This window comes from Sipha flava, unplaced genomic scaffold (assembly GCF_003268045.1).
Source record: "Sipha flava isolate LNK unplaced genomic scaffold, YSA_version1 252_pilon_pilon, whole genome shotgun sequence".
NCBI classification, from domain to species: Eukaryota; Metazoa; Arthropoda; class Insecta; order Hemiptera; family Aphididae; genus Sipha; species Sipha flava.
In genome coordinates this window covers 1060749-1086180 of record NW_020272904.1, presented here as the reverse complement: position 1 = coordinate 1086180, position 25432 = coordinate 1060749, and the positions used below count along the sequence as shown (strand labels likewise).

The 25432-nt window shown below is 35.0% G+C and overlaps 1 protein-coding gene across 1 annotated transcript in view; it reads left to right on the top strand.

Annotated features, from left to right (window-relative positions):
* The window catches only part of LOC112684605, a 43266-nt gene extending 18076 nt beyond the window's left edge, over positions 1-25190 (top strand). The window contains exons 2-6 of the mRNA XM_025556215.1: positions 9576-9714; positions 12170-13543; positions 16004-16102; positions 16180-16968; positions 23777-25190. Coding sequence (XP_025412000.1) covers positions 9604-9714; positions 12170-13543; positions 16004-16102; positions 16180-16968; positions 23777-24112 — 2709 coding nt within the window. The 5' untranslated portion in view covers positions 9576-9603 and the 3' untranslated portion in view covers positions 24113-25190. The remainder of the gene's footprint in view (positions 1-9575; positions 9715-12169; positions 13544-16003; positions 16103-16179; positions 16969-23776) is intronic.
* Positions 25191-25432: the final 242 nt, after the last annotated feature.

The following is a 25432-nucleotide window of genomic DNA, read 5'->3' as shown; positions in this document are numbered from 1 at the left end:
TTCAACACCGTTGCTCAAAAACTATTTGTCCATTTATTACGTATATATTACACATCTGGTAATATCAGTTCTGATTTTTTTTTTTTATCAATATTGTAGTGTAGATTCCGAATTTAACTCTAACGGAAGTGTCTGGGACATTATCGATTCACTGACGAGATGGCAGCGGAAGGGCGTTGTATATGGTCGAGCGATGAGAGGGGGGAATTTATTATTATGTTTATTTGGTTAATAAATATTTTTTTGATTGAATACGATATTAATCATAAAAAACATAAAAATTCTGTTGAATATTTTGTAATAAAGTACAGTTTACGAAATATATATTTACATGATTTAACAATAACTGTACAATTTTTTATATCATAATAAATCTATTACCTGTACCCGGACTGTACCTTATACATAACGATTTTGTTTGACTACCAGTTTATATAATTATATTATTTTGGAAATTACTCATTTTTAATAGATTTGATTTTTAGTTTTAAATCATTTTACACTCGATTGTATTATTATTAACAAAAATATTATTACATTAGATAAAATATTAATTTATATTATACTACGACCTACATATGTTGATTGCCATAAACGATGAGATTTTTGAAATTCATTCAATAATTTTTTTTGTTTTAGGATATTTTAAACCTTCTATTGTTTTATTGTTTTTTAAGGTCACCAATGTCAATGCGTGTAGACCTATGCCTACCATTTTATGAATCTTCATAATTTACCATCATATCCTTAAATATTAACTCATCGACTTTCATTTTTTTTTCGCGCTAAAATACTCTAATATCTTAACTTTCTCCATAGCATCGTCCTGGACATAGTCATATATGTTATTCACGATTCCGAAATGACTGCTATATTCTAAATGACCTTTACATATGTAAAAAAAAATGTTTAATGTAAAAAAAAAAAAAACGATTCATCTGTTTACTAGATCAGATAATTAAAATAAAACCGCCGTCGTTATGCTATTTTGTTCGCTTTCTACTCGTGTGTAATTGGGTTTTCGGTGCGTAATCTTCAAGATATTTGAAACACCATATGACCATATGATTTTTATATTTTCGAATGAATTTATGTTTTAAAAAACAAACGTTTTTATTAAACTCTACCTATAATTAAGAACGATAAAAACCTCGATAAAAACAAACATAACAATGTACATAGAGATGTCGTTGAATAGTAAATGTCTATCCAATGGGAATTAAATAATTTTTCAGTTAATTATTACTCCTACACGTTATTATTTATTTATTAAAATATCGTGAAATCAAGACATTTAAATGTATGAAAAATAATTAACTATTTTCATAATTTTTTCGTGTTTCCCGGTCAAGTTACACGGTTATTAATATTTCCAAATAGGTGGTGTTGAAATTGTCAAAAATATAAAAAAAGGAAACAACGACATTTACTTGTCATTAACATTATATTACCCTATGTACTAGCAAATACGTATTTCATCCTTCAAAAATTGTGGAAATAATTTTGTTGTAATATATATATATATATATATAATGTAGTATCTATGTGCACGTTTCACGTATTCATTCATGTAACATACAAATGTCCTCACGTACAAAAATACTGTTGTCTAAAAATAAATAATATAATATATATAAATGTACGTACTACACACACATACACACATATATATATATATATATATATAATATACACACAATACACACACACTCACACCTAAATATATATTATGTATGCCATAAATGTATTTTATTAACTCGGTCACACAATTCATAAACCTGTTTAAAAGAATGTTTTTGTTACACATCGATTTTACCATAGAATACTGCTTTCGGGTGTTTAGAAAAAAAAATAGGATAAATTAATATTTTACATATGGCTTTATACGTATATCTTTATTAGGGTGGTCTAAAAAACTAATGCTTATCAATGTTTACCTTCTACCACTTAAAGTTATTCTCTATAGTCTAAAAATAGTTTCTTTATAAATATTAGTATATAATAAATATTTTTGAGTCATCCCAAGCCACTTAAAGTTGTTCGTTATACGATATATACGTATATACGATACAAGCGTAATGTTTTCGTAATTATCTTATTATTATTATTATGATATTTTTAGATATGGCCGTGTCAATAAATATAACATTGCTTTATGCACTATTAGCCGGCTTTTCATCCATGTGATATATTTAATCCTTATCGGTCGGTATATTATGATAGTGTGTTATACCACTAATACCGTGTATGTTTTATTGTTCGAAGAATTACATTTTAACTTTTTCTGTTGACTGTGCATGGTTTTGATCGCCGCGGCGCCGTTTCGTTTGTGTGTTATATTGTGGTAAATTAGTGAATAGCGATGATTCGATAATATATATTACATTTATTATATTATATATTTATTTAAATAAAGATAAAATGAACACACGAAGTCGTACTTCTATTTACTTAATTGAATATCCTTTTGCAAGTTTATCTATTAATCGGTTATCGTCTAATGGTGATGCATTTGGTTTTTTTTCATATGTACCGAAAAGAAAAAAAAATCATTCAATTATTCATGCATCAAAGTAATTGAAGAAGTGATATTTGTTTGGAATAAAGCAAGAATACCGACAACTTGGAAAGATAACGCAATAAATAAGTTTAAAAAGCTCTATAATCAATGGCTTAATTTTTTTAAACATAAAGATAGAAAAAATAGCTTCACCGTCAACAAGAATACGGGTTTCGTTTAAAAATGGCTAATTTTTTTTGATATTGGTGATGCTGATGCTTCAAAAAAAAAAAATAACGTTTGATGAAGATAGGCAACTTTTACTGGCACAACAAGAGCCAGGGAGAAGGGGTTTTATGTCTACAATTGACGTTTTTACTACTCAAAAAGAAAACCGTAAAATGGAGCTAGAAGAAAAACTACGGTTGTTTAAAGAAAAGGTTGTCAATCGTAATTCAAGTGATTTTTATGATTTTACATTATCAGACACGGACAACAATTATTCTAGTGACAGTAATTCCGATAACGATTTTAAAGTTGAAGAAAAAAAAATCAAAAAATATCATTGCAAACAAGAAAAAATTGACATCTTTAATAACCCCAGAATTAGCAGCTGTGTTGGATAGAACTATAGTAAGTGATCGGCAAGTAACTTTTATTATCGGAGTTACAGTAAAAAGTTTAGGCGAAGATATTAATTCTTTCGCGTGTAGTCATAGTACGATAAAACTACATCGTGAAAAAATGAGGCAAGAAATGGCTAGTTTTATAAAAGAATCATTTACATTAAACAGCAAACTAACTGTTCACTGGGATGGAAAAATGATGTCTGATCTCACATCCAGAGAACATGTAGACCGCCTTCCAATACTGGTTTCAGGAGGAGAACAAAACAAATTACTAATTATAAAAAAAATTGTCATCATTGACTGGAGAGGTGCAGGCTCAAGCTGTTTTTGATTGACTAATCAAGAATGAAACTTGACCCAAAATATTGTTGCCATGTGTTTTGACACGACGTCCTTGAACACCGGGAAAAACAAAGAGTCTTGTGTACTATTGGAACATAAACTTAGAAGAAATTTATTTTGGCTAACATGCAGACATCACATATTTGAGTTAGTTATTGGAGCAGCATTTCAAGCAGTGTTGCCTTCAGCTACATCTAGGCTTGATAATTGACTTTTTTGTACGATTTCAGTTTTATTGGTCAGAAATTAATCAGTCAACATATATCACATCAAATCCAACTATTATTCTTAGGATTACAGATAAAAAACGAAATGATATAGTCAATTTTTGTCAAGAAATGTTTCAAATCAAACAAGTTAAATGGAATTATCTGTTATATTTCTTGGTAAGAAACCCACCAGAGGTATCAGATTTATTATTCCAGGTGCTACTAGCCATGCTCGTTGGATGTCAAAGGTAATTTATTGTTTGAAAATATTTATGTTTGGTGAGCAATTTTATTTAAATCTGAAAGGGAAAAGGGGCTTAGAAGAAATATGCCTCTTTATTGTAACCGTTTATATAAAAAATTGGTTCACAGCATTTTTTGCGACATGTGCTTCAAACAATGATGTACAGCTTATGAAGACCTTAATAAATTGCGATAATCCAGATATTTCAAATGCCACAGTTAAAAAGATGATGGGACATTTGTGGTATCTGTCAGATGAGTTATTTGGTCTTTGTTTGTTTGATCAAAATGTCTCAGTAGAAACTAAGTGTAAGATTGTTCACGCAATGATTAAAAAACCCTTCCCCAGAAGTTCGCGATGTACGACCAAAAATTAAAAAAGATGATTTAAAAAAATTGGAACTTTATGACTTAGCTAATAAAAATACGACGAGAATTTTCATAGAATTTGGTGTAGACAATTTCTGAGAAATTGAGGTGGTAAACTGGAACGAGTGTAAAAGTTTCAAAGAAGCAGAGAAAATTTTCAAAAATCTTAGAGTGACAAATGATGTGGCAGAAATAGGAGTTGCATTGATCCAAAATCTTAATCGCAAAATCATCCACGCTGAGGACCAACTTCGATTTATTTTACAAGTAGTTTTTGAGCATTGAAAGAACTATCTTGATTGTAGCAAACACGCTCTAAAAAATACAAATCCAACTTTTATTTTATAATAATTTTATTCTAATAATATTAATTAAATTATTTAGATAATATTTATAAGTTGACATATTGTAATATAATATGTATTATGTTTTATGACTTTTTAAGTATAACTGTTTAAAAATAAAATAAGATATTTATATATAATCATGTTATATTTAATATAAGAGTGTTGTTGTTGTATGTAATAGTAATACATTAATTTAGCTTCACACCACGGTGCTCAATGTTTAAGATTTATATAATTTTTATAGATGCCATGTCGCGAAAGTGTAAAAAGTGAATTGTTTATGGTTGATATTTGAGACTTTACACCTATGAATTATGAAAATAGTTATAATCATTACAATTATATTTGTATATTTTTAGAAAATATAGTGTTTACTATACGTTAAACCAGAACAATCAAATTGATTAAATTGTAGGTACATTAATTTCATGTGTAGTCATGTGTAGTATGTGTTAAACATGTTTACAAAAACAAAAACGTTCTAAAAACGAAAGTGTTTTGATTTAACTAATTCTGTATAGGTAAACCTATGTGATATATCATATATATATTGTGCGTTCTATATCTATAGATAATATACATATCTTGCAATCGCGACATAATGGCTTTTTGCAAATGTATTATTTCCAACGCACCTATACACGGTTTTATCATAGTTGTAGCTATGATACAATGTCACAATCGTGATTTAATATTACTAGGTTGGCTCAAGAAATATTTTAAAGATTTTATAAATAAAACGATATAGAAGCTACTCTCATCAAACTATTTTGTGTCACGGGCTCTGCTGCCGCTAGTTTGCCGCCTAAATGCACCATCGTCAAGCTCGATTTAAAAGCGACCGTCGGCTTGTTTGGCCTTACGTCTTGCCGTTGTTTACAAACAATAGAAGAAAAAAAAATCAAAATCTGACACGAGGCTGGTATATCTATCCCTTGTCCTTGGCACATACGAGCGTCGTTCAGAGCCCGCGACAACGACGTTGCCATTTTTAACGTCGAGAAACCTGCTAACGACTAATGTTGTTCATTTATAAGATTCTGACCACTTCTTTGCGAATTGCTGTTACTGTTGCGTACACTCGTTGAAAATGGTAAACAGACGATATTTTTTTTGCGATTAAAACCGTCTCGCGATCGTATCATTTTTGGATATCCCAGTTGTAAATTTTAATAGGAAAAAAAATATTTTTCATGTTCAGTTTTAATTTTTTTTTTTTTTTTCAAACGACGATAGAATTATGTGCAAGTTTATGTATAAATATAAAAACGAATTTCAAAACGATTTTTTTTCCCAATGCACTGTCCATTAATTTAAAAGCTAGGCGTTGTCTGCCAATTACGTTTAATTTACCACACCGAGTCATCGCGTCTTCATCGGCTCGTTGCATTCTATACATTACATTGTAAAATCCATACATTTTATTATTATTATTCACAGTTTATCGCTTGTGTTTTAATGACGGAATGAAAAAACAATTGATTTGTATACGTATTTTTTTCAACGAGAAACCTCACGTTTTCGGAGATTAAGATTATGTGTGCGCGTACCAAAAAAACGACGATGGCCCCCCAACGTACAGTCGGTTGAATATCGGCCAACCGATTTTATTGCGGACATCGTCTGTAGCGTCGAGTCTGCGGAGCGTTCGTGTCCCACTTTGCGTTAAAAATCGGACACGTGCGCATACCGACAGCCACGATTCCTATTGCAGGTTTCGTTGAAAAATTATAATATTATATATATATACTCATATATTATGACGCACGGAGAGAGGATCGATGGTCGTTAATAAACGATCTCCCTCATCGAATCTACTGTTTTTTTTTTGTTTTTTTTTTATTAGCCGACTGTACATTTTATTTGATGACGATTGATTAATTGAGAAACGATCGGTTAGTATTAAGGTTAAAATAAGGAGTTGGAAAATTAATGCGCTAAAAAAAATAATTTAATAAATATTTAACTATTATATATTACGCTATTAAAGCAAATCAAATATATACGTATTATTATTGATTTTACAAACGAAAAATAAAAATGTGCATTCATGTGCTTAAAGCCGAAAATTATGCAGAAATATGCATAATAAAAGTTGTTGTTTCTTTTGTGACATCACGAAATACTTAGTGTAAAGTTATACCTACAAAATATCAAATTTTTTACATATGAATTCTAATTATTACTGCAATGTTATTATAGTCTATAGCAGCGTTCCCCGAACTTTTTCTTTGCCAGACCCCTGATCGCGGACCTCTTTATCAGATAAAAATTAAAAACAATAATACATAATAATACTAAATTGATTGCTTTACTTTCTGAACTAAATGCTCATATTTGTATAATAAATAGCGATATACCAACGCGATCAGTCTGTCTCTAATTTTAACTGCTTTTCAACGATAATTATTTCGACAATGTATTTCCCATATAATACGAATATTACATCAGTATTTTCGTTTTTATAGAAAAGTACTTTGTGTATTTTTAATTTACGTTCGCGGACCCCCTCTAGTATAAGTGTGGACCCCTAGGGTTCGCGGACCACAGTTTGGGAAACGCTGGTCTATAGCATATATTTAAATTGCATAAAATATTGTCCATATAATCACCACAGTTAAGGCAGTTCTGTATCAAGCAGGCCGGACAATCAATTTAGTACATACTACCTTTATAGTGCCCAATAGAAATACTGTCCCAAAACGTTCGAGCTTTCCACAGTACACTTGGTTGTAAAATATAATAGATATTGTCCTAATCATGATAAATTGTATTATAATGTAAATATTTTTAACAAAATATTATCTTAAAACTATATGGTTTACTAGCAAAATTAAGTATTTAATAGTTATTATTCGAAACCAACTTGGTCTCAAATCTTATAGGTTATATCTGAGAGAAGTCACTCAATCCGTTTTAATTGAATTTTTTTTAGAACGATCATTATTGGAGCATTTAAATATTCGTGTTTTACGAATTTGATAACTACCTTCGATTTACTATTAATATATTATGGTATTGCACTTGGTACTATATTTGTCCACGTAGTCATTCCAATAATGATAAGTACTTTTTGTTTTATATAGTTATTACTCAACGTGAGCAATGTTCATCGGGCATACATAATATGCTTGCATGCCTCTTAAAGTTATTCTTGCTATCTAGAATATTCTCATAGTATGTACCACATATTTCTTATAGAATGTCTTTGTTTTCCGCGTTGTTTAATCTCAATTCGACAGATTCAGCGGGTTTGTTATATTTTTTTCAGTTATTCTTTATTTTCGACGTTCATTTTTATAATTATTTATTTATTTATTATATATATACGACTATTGTATTTCAAATCTTGATCTAGGTCATGCCGGCGAGTTAATTAGTGAAATACAGTGCACACCGACATAATGTTAATCGTCGTCTGTTCACATGGTCTAGTTAATTAAAATTACGTTTTTTCAAATTTTTTTTCCTTCCTGCTATGGAACTTTTTTGGTTACGATAAAAATTCTACTAATTCATATAAATCAACCGTGTAACATTCTCGACTCTAATACATAGGTATAAATAACAACGACGGTATTTATTTAAAGGTTATCACCGAGGATATTGATACACAACTTTCATGGCCGCAGCCATTATTTCGGAGTTTCGACCAAATTGGTTCGATATTATTTATTGAATTTATAAATCCGATTGTAGAGAAAAAGAGAAGGAATCGAGTGAGAATGAAGGGGTTGCAAATCGTCGGCGTGTTATTGATTTCTTGCGACATTATGAAACCAGTTAATTAAATAGTATTTATTATTTAACGTACAGAAGGTCGACTGTCGGGTCTAGCCCACGAATTTTTTCTCGATCTTTGATCGTTTGGTCTGACGCCTTTCGAACACCGAACATAATTCAGTACATAATATGTAGCGGTCCAGCGTATGCTTTATGAATGAAGACCATCGATATCCAGACCAATACTGCACGAAATGAGGTCGTTCGTGCGATATGTGCATGTATATAACATGTATATACGTTTGTGTGATCGACTAGCGGTTTCCGTGAGGTGGACGTTGACCACAGGTTCCAATGACTCGAAAGAACTCTATATATACATACCGGGTACCACGTTATCAATCGCGTTATTACTGTTATTCTTTTATATTATTTTAGTCGAGTAACCATAGTTTTTTTTTTTTTTTTACCTCTATACATGTCATGCTCTACAAAAAAGTCTCCTTGTTTTACGATATGTAAAAATTTCGCCGTAAAAATTACACGGGAAACAATGTCTACGAACTCAATTGGTTTCAGTGTAATACGCTGTACATATATATTATATACAAGAATACATGCGGGCGACAGCTAGTAACTTGTGAAATATTATAGAAAATAATTACGTTCGAGGGCTGTTGTTGAACGATCCATAACGCAATTCACCAATATACGCATACATTCGTCAATATTTATTAAATAAACGAAAAAGTGTACTTACTCGTAGGATCAGCACTGATTTGCACCGAAATCCAAAATAATATTATATACTCGTAGTCTACACTATAGATATTACTGTTACTTGGTAATACTGACGTTACACGTATGTGCATTGTGTTACGCGAACACGCGAAAAAAATACATTCGATAACTTGTTCGTAAGCAATAGATTACCTTGAACTGTGATTTCTTCTGCGAAATCATTCAACTATGTTATAACGATTACTGGAATTAAATAATTTGATAAAATAAAACTCATGTTATATAATTTGTATTCCGTTCTTGTTATATGATTTGTATTGATGTGCGAACGAGTTTTTGTAAAATCCATATTTGACTGCTCGTGTTTTTTTTTTTTTTATACCACAATACTTTTCTTGATCTAAAAAAATGAAAATTTTTAATAATTTATCGTTAAAGTTTCAAATACTAAAATATATAGTTTTGTTTGCAGACCTTGAGGGGCCTTGAGCCCCTGTGGGATGGACTGCCGTGGCGACGAGCTCATCCAACACAATAACAGAGCATCGGCACAAGCTGTGCCTTTTCAATACCTCATCAACGAACAGGCTAAGTCTATCCTCGCTCTACAGGTCTGTGTAAACTGTTATTTCAATTTTTTAAGTATACCTTAGAAATATTACACAATATAAGTTATGTAATCGATAATTATTCATTCATGTTGTTTTTAAAAAAATATAAAGATATGAGTTTCTGTATATAACCAATGATATTATTAATTATTCTCGTCGACTGCAGTCATTAACGATTGAAAGACAATTTGTAATAAACGTTGATTCCTAAAATTAAGATGTAACCAATTTCTTAAATAAATTAGTTGATTTGATATTTTTTTAATTACTAAATTTTTTATTTTATTACTGCATTAGATATTTGTTAGTTATGTCTGATAATAGTGAATAATACAGTAAACACTAATACATGTATATTTATATTTTTATTTTATATTATAAAAATATTATTTAAATCTATCTCGTTGACTTTGATAATAAATAAAAATCCTGCTGATTACTACGTCATGTTTCTACGTATTTAGTTTATTTTTAATTCGCTAAGAATGATAGAACCTAATGATACATTTTAATTTATGTATCATTTAATTAACCATTTCCGTTTATAAATCAAAACAAGTATGAAATAATTACGAAATAATTGGTGATTTGTCATTAAAATTAATTTATAAACAATTTATAACGTTTATCAGGATGGTAGTATTTCTTTATTTATGAAAAATATTATATATATACCGTATATACCTACTCTTTTTTACTCTTTTAGACTATAAAAATATAAATTAACCATTATAAATTATTTTCATAATTTTACACAAAAAAGTTATAATATCTTTCAAAATATAGTTAAATAAGTAAAAATCATCATTTAAACCTAATAATCCGATATAAGTAACATATAATTTGCACGTTATGACGTCTATATTTGCTATTTCACTTACACCTAAATTATTTATATTATTAGTTATTGAACCATATTTAAAGAAAGTATAAACACACGTTTCTAAAAAACGTTTTGTTTTTATGTCTTGTTATATTCCGTATGATATTATTATACGATTCATTTTACCGGTTTGTAGATTTTCGACAAATGAGGTAAAACAAAAGTTTTACCTTTCGATTTTCTGTTGATTGTAACCAAAATTGTTAAATATAAAATTCGTGTTTCGAAAGTAAAACCTATAAGTACATACAGAGATTACAGCAAAGTGAAATTTTCATTTTCTTTCATGCGTTTTTTTTCTCGATACATCTTAAATACTTAATTAAACTAATATGCACGTTATAGAAATAATTGCAATTTAAATGTTTTAATTTGTTCATTGTATAGTAAATTATAAATACATATATTGTTTAAATGTTAATAAACTTATATCTTATTAGTATCTCACGCCATATGACTAATTTATCAAAACATGTATTACATAGTTTAAATAAAAAATATAAAATGTTTCGCATACAAGTAAAATTAAATTGTTCACCTACGGCACTAAAGTCAGTACTATTTTATGACACGAATTTGTCTTTTTCGTAATCTTGTAAATATGTTCGTATTATATATAAGTACTGAATATTTTATTAGAAAAAAATACAATTTTGCTTATATTTCATCGATAAATATCATAAATAAAGACCGTTATTTAGTAATGCTCTTAGTATATTTTTAATTTTAAGAAAAATGTTATCCATAGCGTTGTCTGTTTTTTGATTGTCTTAAATTGTTGTAAAAATGTATTAGAATTTAAATTTTTTTGAATAGTAAAAATAACCAATACCGCGATTGTGTGGTTCTCAATTTAAGTTATCATAATAAAATATTTTTAAAGTTTAATTCGTTAAAAAGTAGGACGATTTTAAATTTCATTGTTTAATTTACTGCAAGTTTTTTTCTTTTTTTCTTTTTTTTAGTGGTCATAAAACAGCTGTAGTGAGAGTTAACTTTTATTATTATTCTAATGTTATAAATAAGTTTTAACCATATATGAATAAAATATTATTTTCAAAATGATAATAATAAGTTAATATATTTATTGACGATTCTGCCTATATTAATATGTTAGTAAAAATGTAAGTAAAAATGGAGACGCGTATTATAATAATTGTTGTAATGGAGCAAGTATTAAATGCAATATTAAACGTCAACGCGCAAACAATCTGCGTAAAACTGTTGTAAGATGCTTTTGATTCAAATATTTAATTACACCTAATGCGACTGGAATAATTTTAACTCGTACTTGCAGCGATGATTTGTAGAATTAGTAAATCCTTATTAAAACAGACTCCCTCTTAGACGGAAATCTCCTTAAAAGGGAATGGAAAACCAACAAATATTTTTAAATTATAAATGTAGCTAATGCATTATGTAATAAAATAAAATATTGCATTGTAAAATAGGAACGATTTTAGTTTTAAAATTATACATATTATATTAAATTTTGTTTTTTTAAATTATATTTTGCTGTATTATTATGTACGTTTGTAATGTTAATAACAATAATTTGCTTGAATGTTTCAGGAATTACAGAATGAGGTCGGTGCGCTGTTGGAGTTTAGGGAGCTCGTCATGGACACGTTCCCACACCTGCGCCAGAAGCAGGTGTCCAGCCCGGAGCCGAGCTCCGGGTCGCAGGGCGTGGGTTCCGGAGAGAGCCGCTGGGAGCCCGGAGTTCGGGTTCGCCGGAAGCTGGGATCGTCATCGTCGGCCGGATGGATCGCTGGTGGCGGCGGCGGTGGTGGACTGGCGACGGTGGTCGCGGCCACGGCACCCCGGAGCCGGAGCAACAGTCACGGAAAGGGGCCTAAAAGTGGTGAGCCGGCCACCACGTCCGTGGGCACCGTGCAGGACAGTGGGTTCTGCACGGAGAGCAAGGACAGTAGTTCGACCAGCTCGCGGACCACGATGACCAAAAACTGTTGCAAGGATGAGGACGAGCTGTGGAGCCTGCTGGAGGTGATCCAGGACAAGGGCACCAAGCTCAAGCTGGAGGTGGAGTTCCTGCAGAGTCGGCTGTTGGACGACGAGCAACTGCGGTGGCGGCGACGTCGGCGACGGTTGCGCCGGTGCCGCAGCCTGGACGACGTGATGGCGCTGTGCGAGGACGGCGAGCGACAGCTACGGGCCACGATCAGCCGGGACGGTGGCAAGTGGCCGGCGCCGGTCGCCGACGAACGGTACGATTACAACGTGTTCCGGTTGCACGTAGCCAACCTGAAACGGGAACGGGACGCGCTGCTGGACCGGGTTACCGAGATGGAGGCGGAGAGCCTGTCGACCGCGGCGCAGATCCACCGGTTGTTGGCCGAGCTCAAGTCGGTGGTATGCGAGAACAAGGAGCTGGAGGACCGGCTGTGCGGCAACGGTAAGCCGTGTTCCGCGGCGGCCACGTCGACCGCGAGGAAATCATCTAGTCATAACGGCGGCGGGGGGTTCGCTCCCGTTCAACCGGAATCGTCGACCACGGGGCCCAGCTCGTCGTCCGCAGGCCGGGACACGTACTACACACCTAGCCAACACTCGGCTTGCAACCTGTCGTCCATCGAGCTGTGCAAACCGTGTTCGTCCTCGTACATGGACACGGACGACGACGACCGGCACCGGTCGCGCATGCTGCTGGTCCGGCCGTCCGACCCCATATCCCGAAACCTGGAGGGCCGGGCCTTGTCCCCCCTGCTGCCGGCCGTCGATATCGGGTCGCCCACGTTCGCCAAGCGGCTGGGCGCACTCGACGGCATCGTCAGCAGCCCTGCCGACAGCGTGGGCAAACCCGTGCCCGGGTGTGGTCCCGTGGTCGGCACTCCGCTGCCGAAACGCACGCTGGCTGCTATACTCAAAACGTTCAATCCCATCGAACTCCAGCGGCACCTCATCACCGTGTCTTACGAGAACAAGGTAAACATGCCTCGCACTGCTGTCCGCGCGTAACCTGCGAAAAGTATGTCGATCCGATATACGTGTGCACCCGGAATCCGTATGCGGTGCGAATCGGTCCGATCGGTCTGTATGATCGTTTAAATGGATTTTTTTTTTTTATGTCACTTGAAGTCAAAGACATTTGGAAGATTATTTTTTTTTTTGATTTTGGTCTCCCCATTAAATAACGCTTATTCTTTCAACGTCCGTTCTCCGTTCGTGGTTTTAGGCTTTTCTCTTTCGCTTTCGTTGTTTTCTTTCGCGCCCTTGCACATCTAATTGTTAATCGTACATGTTTATTTATTTTCTTAAATATTTCGACGTATAAATTGTACATTATCGTAGGTAAAATTATGCTGTACTCGCATCAATACGTGTATGAAATGTATATGAATGTTTTCAAATTGTTCCAGTTGACAAACTTCGTGAACACGTTCGTTTCTATTAATAATGTATCTTTAATACGGTTTTCTTTGTGTAAACATACGCTTTCAATTCGTAACCACTATTTGTTTAGTCGGTTTCTTTGTGGTTAAATGTTTGCTAAAAGTTTTCTATTCGCATAATACTTTTGGATCGACTCTATATACCACGTAATCTTCTTGGAGAAATCGAATGAGATCAAAATGTAATTTATTCGAAATTTATGAATAATCCTTATGAAGATGTAAAGTAAATAAATTTCCAAAGTTATATTTTCTTTAAATCACTCCTCATCTCGTGCCAACCAGAACTCAAATATTGTGGTATTTCGCCCAAGGTGATGAATTTTAAAATAATATAATACCAACGACGGAATCTGTGGTCAAAAATAAATGGTGAATTTTTTTTGCATTTGAAAATCACGATGGTTTCGAATAGGTACCGATTCACACGTTTCATTTTTATAAGGTTGAATTTCGAAACTGGTCTGTTGAAGTTGTGTTACTTTATTTGCGGACGTTGCACATACCTACATTGAATTATTGAATTACACTTGCATTCGCATTAAATATCAACATGTATTTAAATTTAATACTATGATGTAATGCATAGCAGAAATTGCATTACTGCAAGGATGTTGGGCTAAACATATTTTCTATACGAGTACCTTCGAAATTTAAGAGATTTCTTGGTTGTATTAATTGTTCGCCCACTGATATGAAGAATCCTCTGTTTGTCGTATGGACGTACAGATGTCTTCTGAGTTTTAATTTTTGAACCCACATTGACATATTTACATCGGAAGTTAGTCACAAGTTGACCATATATGAGCACTGAGCGCTTACACCCACGCGATTAAAATTTATTTTACCGAACCTATTATTGTATGCACTCATGTAATGTATATAAAGGTCTTCATTGTTTCGCCTTTTCCTTTTTTTCGGTAGGCGGATCATATTGCTGTTTCAATATTTCATCTCTAAACAAATAAGAATGATTATGCACTATTCAAGGATACACGGCTATTTATTTATTTTTATACCGTATGGTGTACATTCGTTTTGTTATTTTTATATAAATATATATTGTGCAAAACCAATAATAATTAATTATCCCGCCGCGGTAATATTATAAAAATACGATGTGCTGCGAAGTCTTTATGACCGTTACGCTATTCGTGTTCATGTACTTAATGTTATTGTAATAAATTCGTACTGGGTTTGAATGCAGTTTAACATGTACAATATTAATTATTTATATTAATTCGTAGGTTTTTTAAATAATTTGACGATTAGCTCATGCATCACCGTTGTCCCCGAGATGTTGGTAGTTATGTAACCGTGATTCCTGAACATACAACTACAGTTGTGTCGAAAATCTTGTAGTACTACCCAACACGGATATCTGTGGCAGTGCAGTGTCTTAGAAACGTGTGCATATTTTTACATTATTTTATTCGGAATCCGAGCCAATTAGAAACACAATCTTGGTCATCTGGGTTACCGCAGTTGTGTCGAGTCGCTGGCCCGGTGATAATTGACTGACCTTATAGCGTGTACGAGGGATATAATATACTTTCGCAATATTGATGAATTCATAATATAAATTTTCTAAGGAAAAAAAAACTGGGCCAACGCCCTTCAACGAGATATTAATGCGGGCGGACGTTTGACTTGAATGAATGAAAAACAAACACCATAATAACACGTATAGCACATAATCCTATTCGGGTCTTAAGTATATATAATTGATGTACTATTAGATTTATGAGGTTTCGATGACATTGACCATGATGGGTTTCGCTGTACGTTCGCGCTTTTGTTTTTTATACGATTGAACTTTTCTCTTTCACGCGTGCCAATAACACACAAATCGATTGGTTCGAGGCTGCATTGTTGTCTCGAAAAGCGTCCGTAACGCGAATCTTGTATAATTTATTTTAACACGAATGTTGTATAATGTTGTACCTATACATGTCTTGTAACGCGTGTTTTTTGTTTTGTTTTCACCGCGCAGAACCTCATCCGCCAATTGGAAATACTGAGCAAAAGTAAAAGCGATGTTTCCAACGAGCTGAACAAGAGCAAGGAAGATAACGAAGAACTAAAATTCCAAGTGAGAGACTACTAGGACACGTGGATGTTGATACTTGTATACTGATACATGCGTTTTGTGTACATTTGTTTTTCTAGCTGGAGGAGAAGCGCATAGAACTGGAAGGGACCATGGCCCGGGTAAGGTTGTTGCAGTTGCACCAGGAGCAACAGCAGCACGGGCCCGTCGTGAGTCAGCCGTCGGGGACTATAGCCGTGGCAAAAAACACGGCCACCGATCAGTGGTTGGACCTAGTGCCATCGAACCCGATCCTACCTCAGATCGCGTTGCCCGGTAATCCCCCATTGGCTACGGTGACCTCTTCGCACCACCATCAGAATCACCAGCACATGCATCACCACCAAGACGAAAACGGCGGTAGTAGTAGCACCGAGTCGGCGCATCAGGCGCGCAGCGGTAGCAGGCCACCTAGCAAAATCCCAGTGGTCAAGCCATCGTCGCACTCGGTGCCCAGGCCTCCGTTGTCGTACCGCGAACAACACCACTATCACCATGGGAACCGGGACCCGTTCCCGTCGTGGAACAAATCCAAGTCGGACCAATCTTCGTTACCCCGGAACTGGGAATCGATCGGCAAGATCAACGGCGGCGGGTCGTCCATCGGCAGTGGTAGTAAACAGAGAGGAGGAGGAGGAAAACAGGACTCGCTGCAACAGCAACAGCAGCTGGATGGCAAGCAACATAGGGCTCGCAGGGACTCGGGGAGTGGCGGCACGTCTCTGACGCGAGCCAAATCACAAAACCATCACCACCAGCAGCAGCGTGCTGCCGCCGTTTCGGCAGGGACCAAAGACTTTAGGGCCGGCGGTGGAGGCCCGACCGCAGCCGCCTCGTCCCCGGCAGCAGCGGCCGACGATACCAATAAGGTACGGCCGACCAAGAGGTTCGCCAACATACTTAACAGTTGGATGCGGAAATCCTAAACGGAAGGCTTTTTGATATATACGCATACATACATATACATACATATACATATATATATATACAATTATAAGCCCTGTGAGATATATATATATATATCTATATGTTTATATATTTACATATATTTACATATTGACACACACGTGATATACAACACGATAATCATGTGTCTGTCGCACCGACGCAGTATACTACACACATTGTACGCACGCACATCGCATACATATACATATTATATAATACTATTACCGTGAAAATATTACACGCACGCACGCAAAACTAGTGTGTATACACGCGTAAACGAGTATACATGTCATGTGTTTTGCGACTGTTTTGTCCGTACATGAATATATGCTTGTGTGTGTGTGCGTCGTATCGCCATCTCATACCGCCAATACTACTATACACATGTATACCGATTGCTGCGACCATAGTCACACAAAAAAAAAAAATAATAATAATAATTACGATGATAATAATAATACAAAATCTGTTATATATTATATATACGTATACCGAAAACAAATTAGCTTTTCAACGTGTGCTTGTCTGCTTCTTTGGATTTTACAGTAAAAAAAAAAATTTACATATGTCCCCAATCACCAAACACGTTCACACGCGACGACTCAAGTCGGCCGAAACCCGTAAGTCTGATATCATTTTTTTGTTTTATTTTTTTTTTTTAACCAAGTTTCAAATCTTATATAACTACCTTCTTACCCTCTATTATGGTTTGTTTTTGTAGAGTTGTGGCTTATTGCATGATATATATATATATACATCCCATTACCTCTCCCTTCGAGTTTTTTAACTTAACCGCCTACATACGTTTAATTGTACAACTATATTGTAACCACTTAATATTAAACCGGCTAGGAGTACGTTATTGTATTCGATCTGCATGAATACGATTTATATTATTGAATAACCACCAATATTCGTTTTACCTTGAAACTATAAAATAGTGTACACATTTGCGGCTTAATCCCGGTACCCATTGTACGAATTTGCTTATCCCAAGGTTGCCGTCGCCACTGTAGCCGTTTAGCAATATTTACCTCAACACTTATTTTCTGGACTTCAATAATAGGATTTTTTTTTGTCTCTCCGTTTTTAATTAAATTTACTATATGACAATATTTCTATATGCTACGGATCGTTAATTCTTTTTAGCATCTGGTTAGCAGTAGTACACTGCTTACGCGCGTTGATGTGTGTATAAATGGATATAGAATCGAGCTTCAAGGCCCCACGGCGTCGTCATCATCATTATCATCTCACCGCGCACTATATAATTATTACGATTTGTTTGTTCTTTTTTTCCTCTTTTAATTTTTTGTTCTTTATTATTATTATTATTTTTAAACTGTGAATCAAGGACAATACGGTGTATATATAGGCGTCTCTCGCCGTCGCCCAAATTTTCCTCGTACAACAAACCACAATGTCTACGTATTATTTTTAATTTTAATGTTTTTAGACAGTGATTCATTTCTCCCAGTCGTCTTCGCCTCTCCCGATTCTTAAAGGTTCGACATAACGATATTATTGTCACCGTGTCCGGTCTCGGTTCACCCGAAACATATGTTCTCTAAAACGCGTCGCTCTCAATACTAATTTATCGTCGTCGTCGTCGTGGCGTACACAGATTTTTAAATATGCTCGTACACACTTATACTAATGCCGCCGCCATAAAACTGCTTTTGTACAGTAAATATATTATATACTCACTAAAATTCAATACCGATTTGAAATACATATAATTATCGGTTGTACGGTTTACTAGAAACAGGTATGCACGATTCGTTGCATTGCTTACCGTCATTACAACTATGCGGAGTCGATTTTTCGCTAGCTTCGTTCACGCTTTTGTTATCAAAAATATACACTACACTTTCTATATACTTCCGTTAGATTTCCGTCGCTATACTAACCTTAGTCGAATCGAGCACGTATGTTCTACATTTGTACAGAATTTCGAGAGTTGTCGAAAATCCCAACCGGGAGGTAAGACATAAAAACCGCGTGTTATACCGTCATATACTACATGATTTATATATATATATAATATAACATAGTATGTATGGTACCATGGTTGTAATTGATGTATACGCGCGCCAAAAGAGAGAGAGATACACGTTATAGGTCGAGAGAAAATTAAGAATTGTTATTCGTTATTGTAACATTATATTTATATGCTACTTATATACACACGATCTGTCGTTTGCCGGGTGATTAGTAAATACTTTTGCTCATTCCACGCGAACTATTGTCCGTTCTTCGTTACCTGATTTCCCCCGCGAAACCGTTCCGAAAACGATTATATTGTTTTCGCGCATTATACACAAAATTATTATATTACAACGTAAATCGTTCTCGAATTTCGTTAAAATACGGGTGAGTGAGAGAGAGAGAATGAGAGAGAGAGAGAGTGAGAGAGAGAGAGAGATAATGCAGTTCACTGCAAATGTTGCCGTTTTATGACTTCGCGGCGGCCGGTGGGTCATCGACGTGATTTGTTCCGGTTCCTCTACCCGCTACAACTCGTTGTATTGTTCGGACCAACTGGCCACGACCGGAAACCATTTCCTGATTACTTCCTCTGCGCATTTGTCGCCCGCATTGATCCGACGCGATCATCCAGCAGCATTCGATTAGCTGTAGACGCGCGTACGCACGATTACACATTAACTAGATAATGATAGGCCGGTGGCTCTCCCTCGTCGGAATCAACGAAACAAATAACCGTCCGAAAACGAAAGTCGAAATGATAATATACCATACATATATATATGCACGTTAATTTAATCAGACGAATGCGGCACACACAGATTAATGCGTTTCTTTGTTATAAAATTGCAATACCGCTCCGCTGATATCGTACATATATGACGTACTCGCATTTAGGAAATATTCGGACAATTTTTTTAATTTATATAGAAAGTCATGATTGCTCATGTGTACATAATTTAAATCATGAACAATTACGTGAAGTTAATGGTCACCTCATGTACAATGCAGTAATTTTCTATTTAAACGCACTGGATTTAGTTTTTCTTTTCCGAGTATATACGATTTAATAGATAAAACTTTGCAACATGATGATAATAAGGGAAAATTATGTTACAATTTAAAAATCTAGTTCTTGTCAAATATTGCTTTATTTAAATAGTACTTCCATGATCATTCTACATTTAAAAATCGGTACGATCTACAAATAAAACAATTAGTTATGTTTTCTGTTTTCATTATATTATGTACCTATATATATATATAATGTATTATATTAATATTGGTAAATGTGTCGATCACTGTTAAAATAATATATATGTATAATGATGTAAAATATTATCATAAGAAGAATAATGGAGAATAATGTACACTTGTAATGAACATATAATAAGGTTATATAATCGGACATCAATGTATAACCATATTACGTGGTGTTAAGGACTGCGAAAGGAATGTATTAGTTTTCTCGATTAGACATCAAATTATCTTTATCGTGCATAATTGTAAATCCTACGCACCCAAAACCTTGTTCTTAAACGTATAGAACCACCTGAGTGGTATGCAAATCGTCTAAATAAATATCCAAATATCTTGATGTATACACGGATACAATTCTTAAATTATCTACATTTTTTTTTTCAAATTTTTTTTTTTTTTTTGTGCCGAACTTTTACCTACTGCTGTATAAACAGTGGTTTGATCAGACCGATTATTCAATTACGGTACGGTGTAATAATCATAATAACGATATAACAACGAAATACGTAGTCGATTTTCCTTGGGCGTTTCACTATCGGGGTCCGTTGAAAGTTTCCCAACGCGCCCATAGCTGACGTAGGCACGCACCGACATAGTATTCGTCACCGCGTCATATCAACGTTCGCATAAATCGCTATCTGTGCTGTTTTTCTCTATCTCAGCGTTACAGCTGTACACAGCGTACACGCGATTAAAAGTGTACTCCCTCCTGCCTACAAAAAATAACCATTTTTCCCGTTTATATCATCGTGTAATCGTATGCCGAGAGTATATGTTTGACCTGCACGACGCCGCGACCGCGGGGTATGATTACGGCGTAATAAATCGAATCCGTTATAGAAAAATCCTACCGTCAAATAGCATTGTCTCCGCGAACATATGTATATGTATATACATTTTACTCTTACACGATACTTGCTTGTGTATAAAATAATGTCGCGGCGATAAATCGTGGGAGAAATCGATAATTATATTACAACCGATTAATAAACGTCGGAGAGGTCATTGCGCGCGAATTTTTTCGCCTCCTTGTACACCGATGACGACGACCACGTAAACAACAGATTTTCAGACCCAAAACTGTAAATAATATGTATATTATTATAGAAAACCGCTGCCGTGGCCGCTTTCGGATTGCGCCACCAGCAATAACAACCGCGTTCAGCCGACCGTGTCTTCCTATTGGCCCCCGTATACCGTTCACGTGTAATAGTATTATATACGTACAACACGCGCGAAATGATTATCTCGACGATTCATCCAGTGGTTTGGCGTGCGCACCGTTGTACATTAAACGCCCGATGTCTGAAGCGTCGTACACACGTTTTATTTAATTTTTTTTTTTTTCACTATCGACTACCGTTTCTATTATTATTCTTGTATTGAAATACGATGAGATCTACGCGTTGGGTCCGCGAACAGTTTGATCATGTAACACATCGTGTTACAGCGACTAGAAACGGTATCGTCGAGTTCGATCCCGATCAAAATCAGATGTGGCGCGAGTAATTATATTTGCAACACACACGTCCGAACGGGATTCCGAATTTTCGAGTGCTACGCTCATGTAGTTTCCCGTGAATAGGTATATGTTACATGTATGTATATGTATGTGTTACACGTTACGCGAAAATTTTCAAGTTTTCACGAAAAATAAAACGCTTGTCGTAAACATAAACGTTTCAATCACGAGAGTAGGTAAATTTAGAAACTTTTTTTGTTCATTTATATCCCGTCGGATATAATTTTTTTTTTCGACACGTTTGTGTCGTATTATTGCACACGCAGTATCTCTTAAACGAAGAGACGATTTTCGGGCGACGTGCGTCCTCGTTTCGAGTTTTTCGTTTCGTGACAACAAAGAAATGTAACTCCTGCGGCGTTGCACATAATATTTTTTCCCGCGATAAATTGAATCCAATATATATATATACCATACTATACAGAGGGAGAGGTATTATTATGTATTGTACTTTGATTGCACGGCAAACGTTATATTATAATAATATCCGGACATCCGCTTGTTGTTGCGCGTCGTAGAACTCGCCGCGTGGCACTCCTCCAGGTTGTCGATGCGTACGTGCGCGCTTCACTCGCATCGGAATACGATGGGTATTGAACGAACCATATTTTTGTGTGTACGTTCGATTGCAATGTTTGTATTTTTCCCGTAACGAAACGTTCGTGCTCGGGAGTGAAAACGATTGACCGCAGTGTCCGAAAATACTGACCAAACGAAAATAATAATCTCTCCTCGAACGTCATTACCGTCGCATTCGCGCGGTGTACCATCAGAAAAGAAAATCTCAATTACACCGATTACGCGTAATGTACACACCTAATCAAAATAATAATAATGAAAAAAAAAAAATCTTATAGGTTACGATGAGAAATATAATTCAGTTTCTTACAATGCGTGCGTGTATATACATTTATAATGCAGTATGCAAAAAACTTATCTCTTCCGCGCCTCATGCTTAACTCGTATGATATTCGTTTCCTGTCATATTTCCATAATACCGGACCATAACCGCATGTACTCAACGCCCGTAACTGATTTATAAACACTCCAAAACCTCTCGCGTTCAAGACTTTCGCCATATATAAAATATATTTACAAAATGTATACATATATATATTATGTACACCTCTCGTGTCCACCGCGTGTAACGGTGTCTTACATATATTGCGCGCCGTTACACAATAATACGCAATAACCATAATCATAATAACGATAACAATTTGTACAGATCAGAATTATTTTTATAACTGTTATTATAACTGACCCTACTCGTACTACCAACGGAATAATGAATCGTTGTTTTCTCAAGTGCACCTTTGAAATATAATATCATCCATCTCATCGGTTTTAACATGCGCGCAAATTGACGCACGATTTTTGGATAATCACTTGACTATCTTTCTTAAACTCTGCCCCATCAGAAAATCATACCTAACCCAGGAGTATGCCCAGGATATCATTTTGAAGGGAGGGGATGGTTAAAATACTTAATTATAAGTATAACTGGAAACAATTAGAAAAAAAATCTTTATTTTTTTTTTTTTTGGGAGGGAAGGAGTAGTACCTCTAAAACCATCACTCCTTGGCATGCCCCTGATCTAACCGCTTTCCTTGCTCATGTTGTTTGTTTGTGTTCATGTAGAACAGGCATGTCAAACTCGAAATCATCAACCGGACCAAAAATATTGAATAAGATACTACGCGAACCACACAAAAAGAAACCATTTATCCGGATCCCTTACGATTTAATGTTTTTTTTTTTTTTTTTTTTATATTAAATGTACCTATTTTAAATAGCAAAAACTTCTAACATTTTTTTTAAAAAATAATTAATTGTTCGCTTAATTTCATCTAATGCCCGCGTGTTTGACATGCCTGCTAGTTCAAAACAATCTACGCGTCTGCGATGCGATTTATTAACGAGTTTATATTTTTTTTTCCCCCTTGATACGCGTGTGCAGAGCACCACCAAGAAACTATTCCGACGCCGAAACCTCGTGCGATCAAGTCGTTGTCTGATCGATAACAAGAAGACGGTCTTACCGGCGGTCGACGAGGTTCAAGAACCGCCCGACTCCATGGCCACCGCGGCCGCCAAACTCCGCGACCAAAACGACGACGACGACGACGAACAGCAGCGCCACCAACACGACGACGACGACGACGACGACAACGGCGAGTTTTTTTTCGACAGCATCGAGAGCAGCCTGGCCACCAGCGCCAGTTCCAAGCGACCACCGCCCGAATGCGACTCCATTGACTTATCGCAACCCGACTCTTCGTTACCGGCCGCTTGACTGGCCGTCCGCAATCACGACGGCCGCGGCCGCGAGTACTCAGCGTCGTCGTCACGCACGATCCCGACTCGAAAAAATGTTTTGCCATTTTTTACCCTATCCCTTCTCTCTCTCTCCCCCTCCCTGTGTCCCATGGTTCGTCCTTGTTTACATATACGTGCCCTCGTCCTTTGACGGCGATATTGCCATAGCACACGTACGCGCACACGTACACGATAGTATATTTATTATACGATACGTTTTATTTTTCACGTATCAATACATATTATATTTGAAAACGAGACGCGAAACCGTTCGTATTGCCATCCCTGTACACGACCTCGTGTGTCCCGTATACTTAAACACGATACGCGTTACATATATTCCTGTCCGTTCACGTATACGTGTACGAACATATATTTAAACGTTTTATTATAATGTATACCTATGTGTATATATATATATATATAATAACTGTTTTGATTTTCATTGATTGAACGGTGCTCTACGGTCGGAGAAGAAATTTGAATTTACATTATTATCATTACTATTATTTTTATTATTATTACTATTTTCATTATTATTTTTACTACACGTGTACCCAAATATTATATCGTCGGAAGAAGAAATTAAGCGTTCTTGAATTTTTTTATTTTTATTTTTCGTTTCATCCGCCTCCACGACATTCCAGAAATCAATATTATTTTATTGTTTTCTATTTATTATATATTTATGTTATTAATTTAGACTGATTATTGTGTAGTTGTAATTGTGATTCGATCCGGACTTCTGACTTTTACGTATTCACTCACCTTCGCCATCGTGCAAAAATACAATTACTTAATTTTTTTTTTTTTGAATTTATCCTCATACATTATTCGTCTTCAAAACTGTTAGTTTGTCTTTCGCGCAAACTTAACATGGTTTTGAAACCCCACAAAAACAATACACGTGTAACCTGTGAAGACAGTTGTATTCGTCCACTTATCATATTATACATCCTTGTCTCTGTTTCTCTTTAAACCCATTTTTATTATTATATACGTAATTTTTATTGAATGAAAACAAAGCTCACTGAAAAAAAATTATATTTTGTAGAAAATAATTGTCACGAAAAAAAATATATATGTATATATTATATTTAAACGTAAATTATTATTGTAATTTTTTTTAACCATATAGAGAATATAATATTTATTTTTTAAAAAAGAAATTTATACATAAAATTATAATCATTGTTATTTTTACCTATATATGTTATGAATGTTGTAAATGTTTTTTTTCTTTTTTTTATGTAGTGTTATTAGATAATATTTTGTGTGAAAAAAACAATGTGTGTAT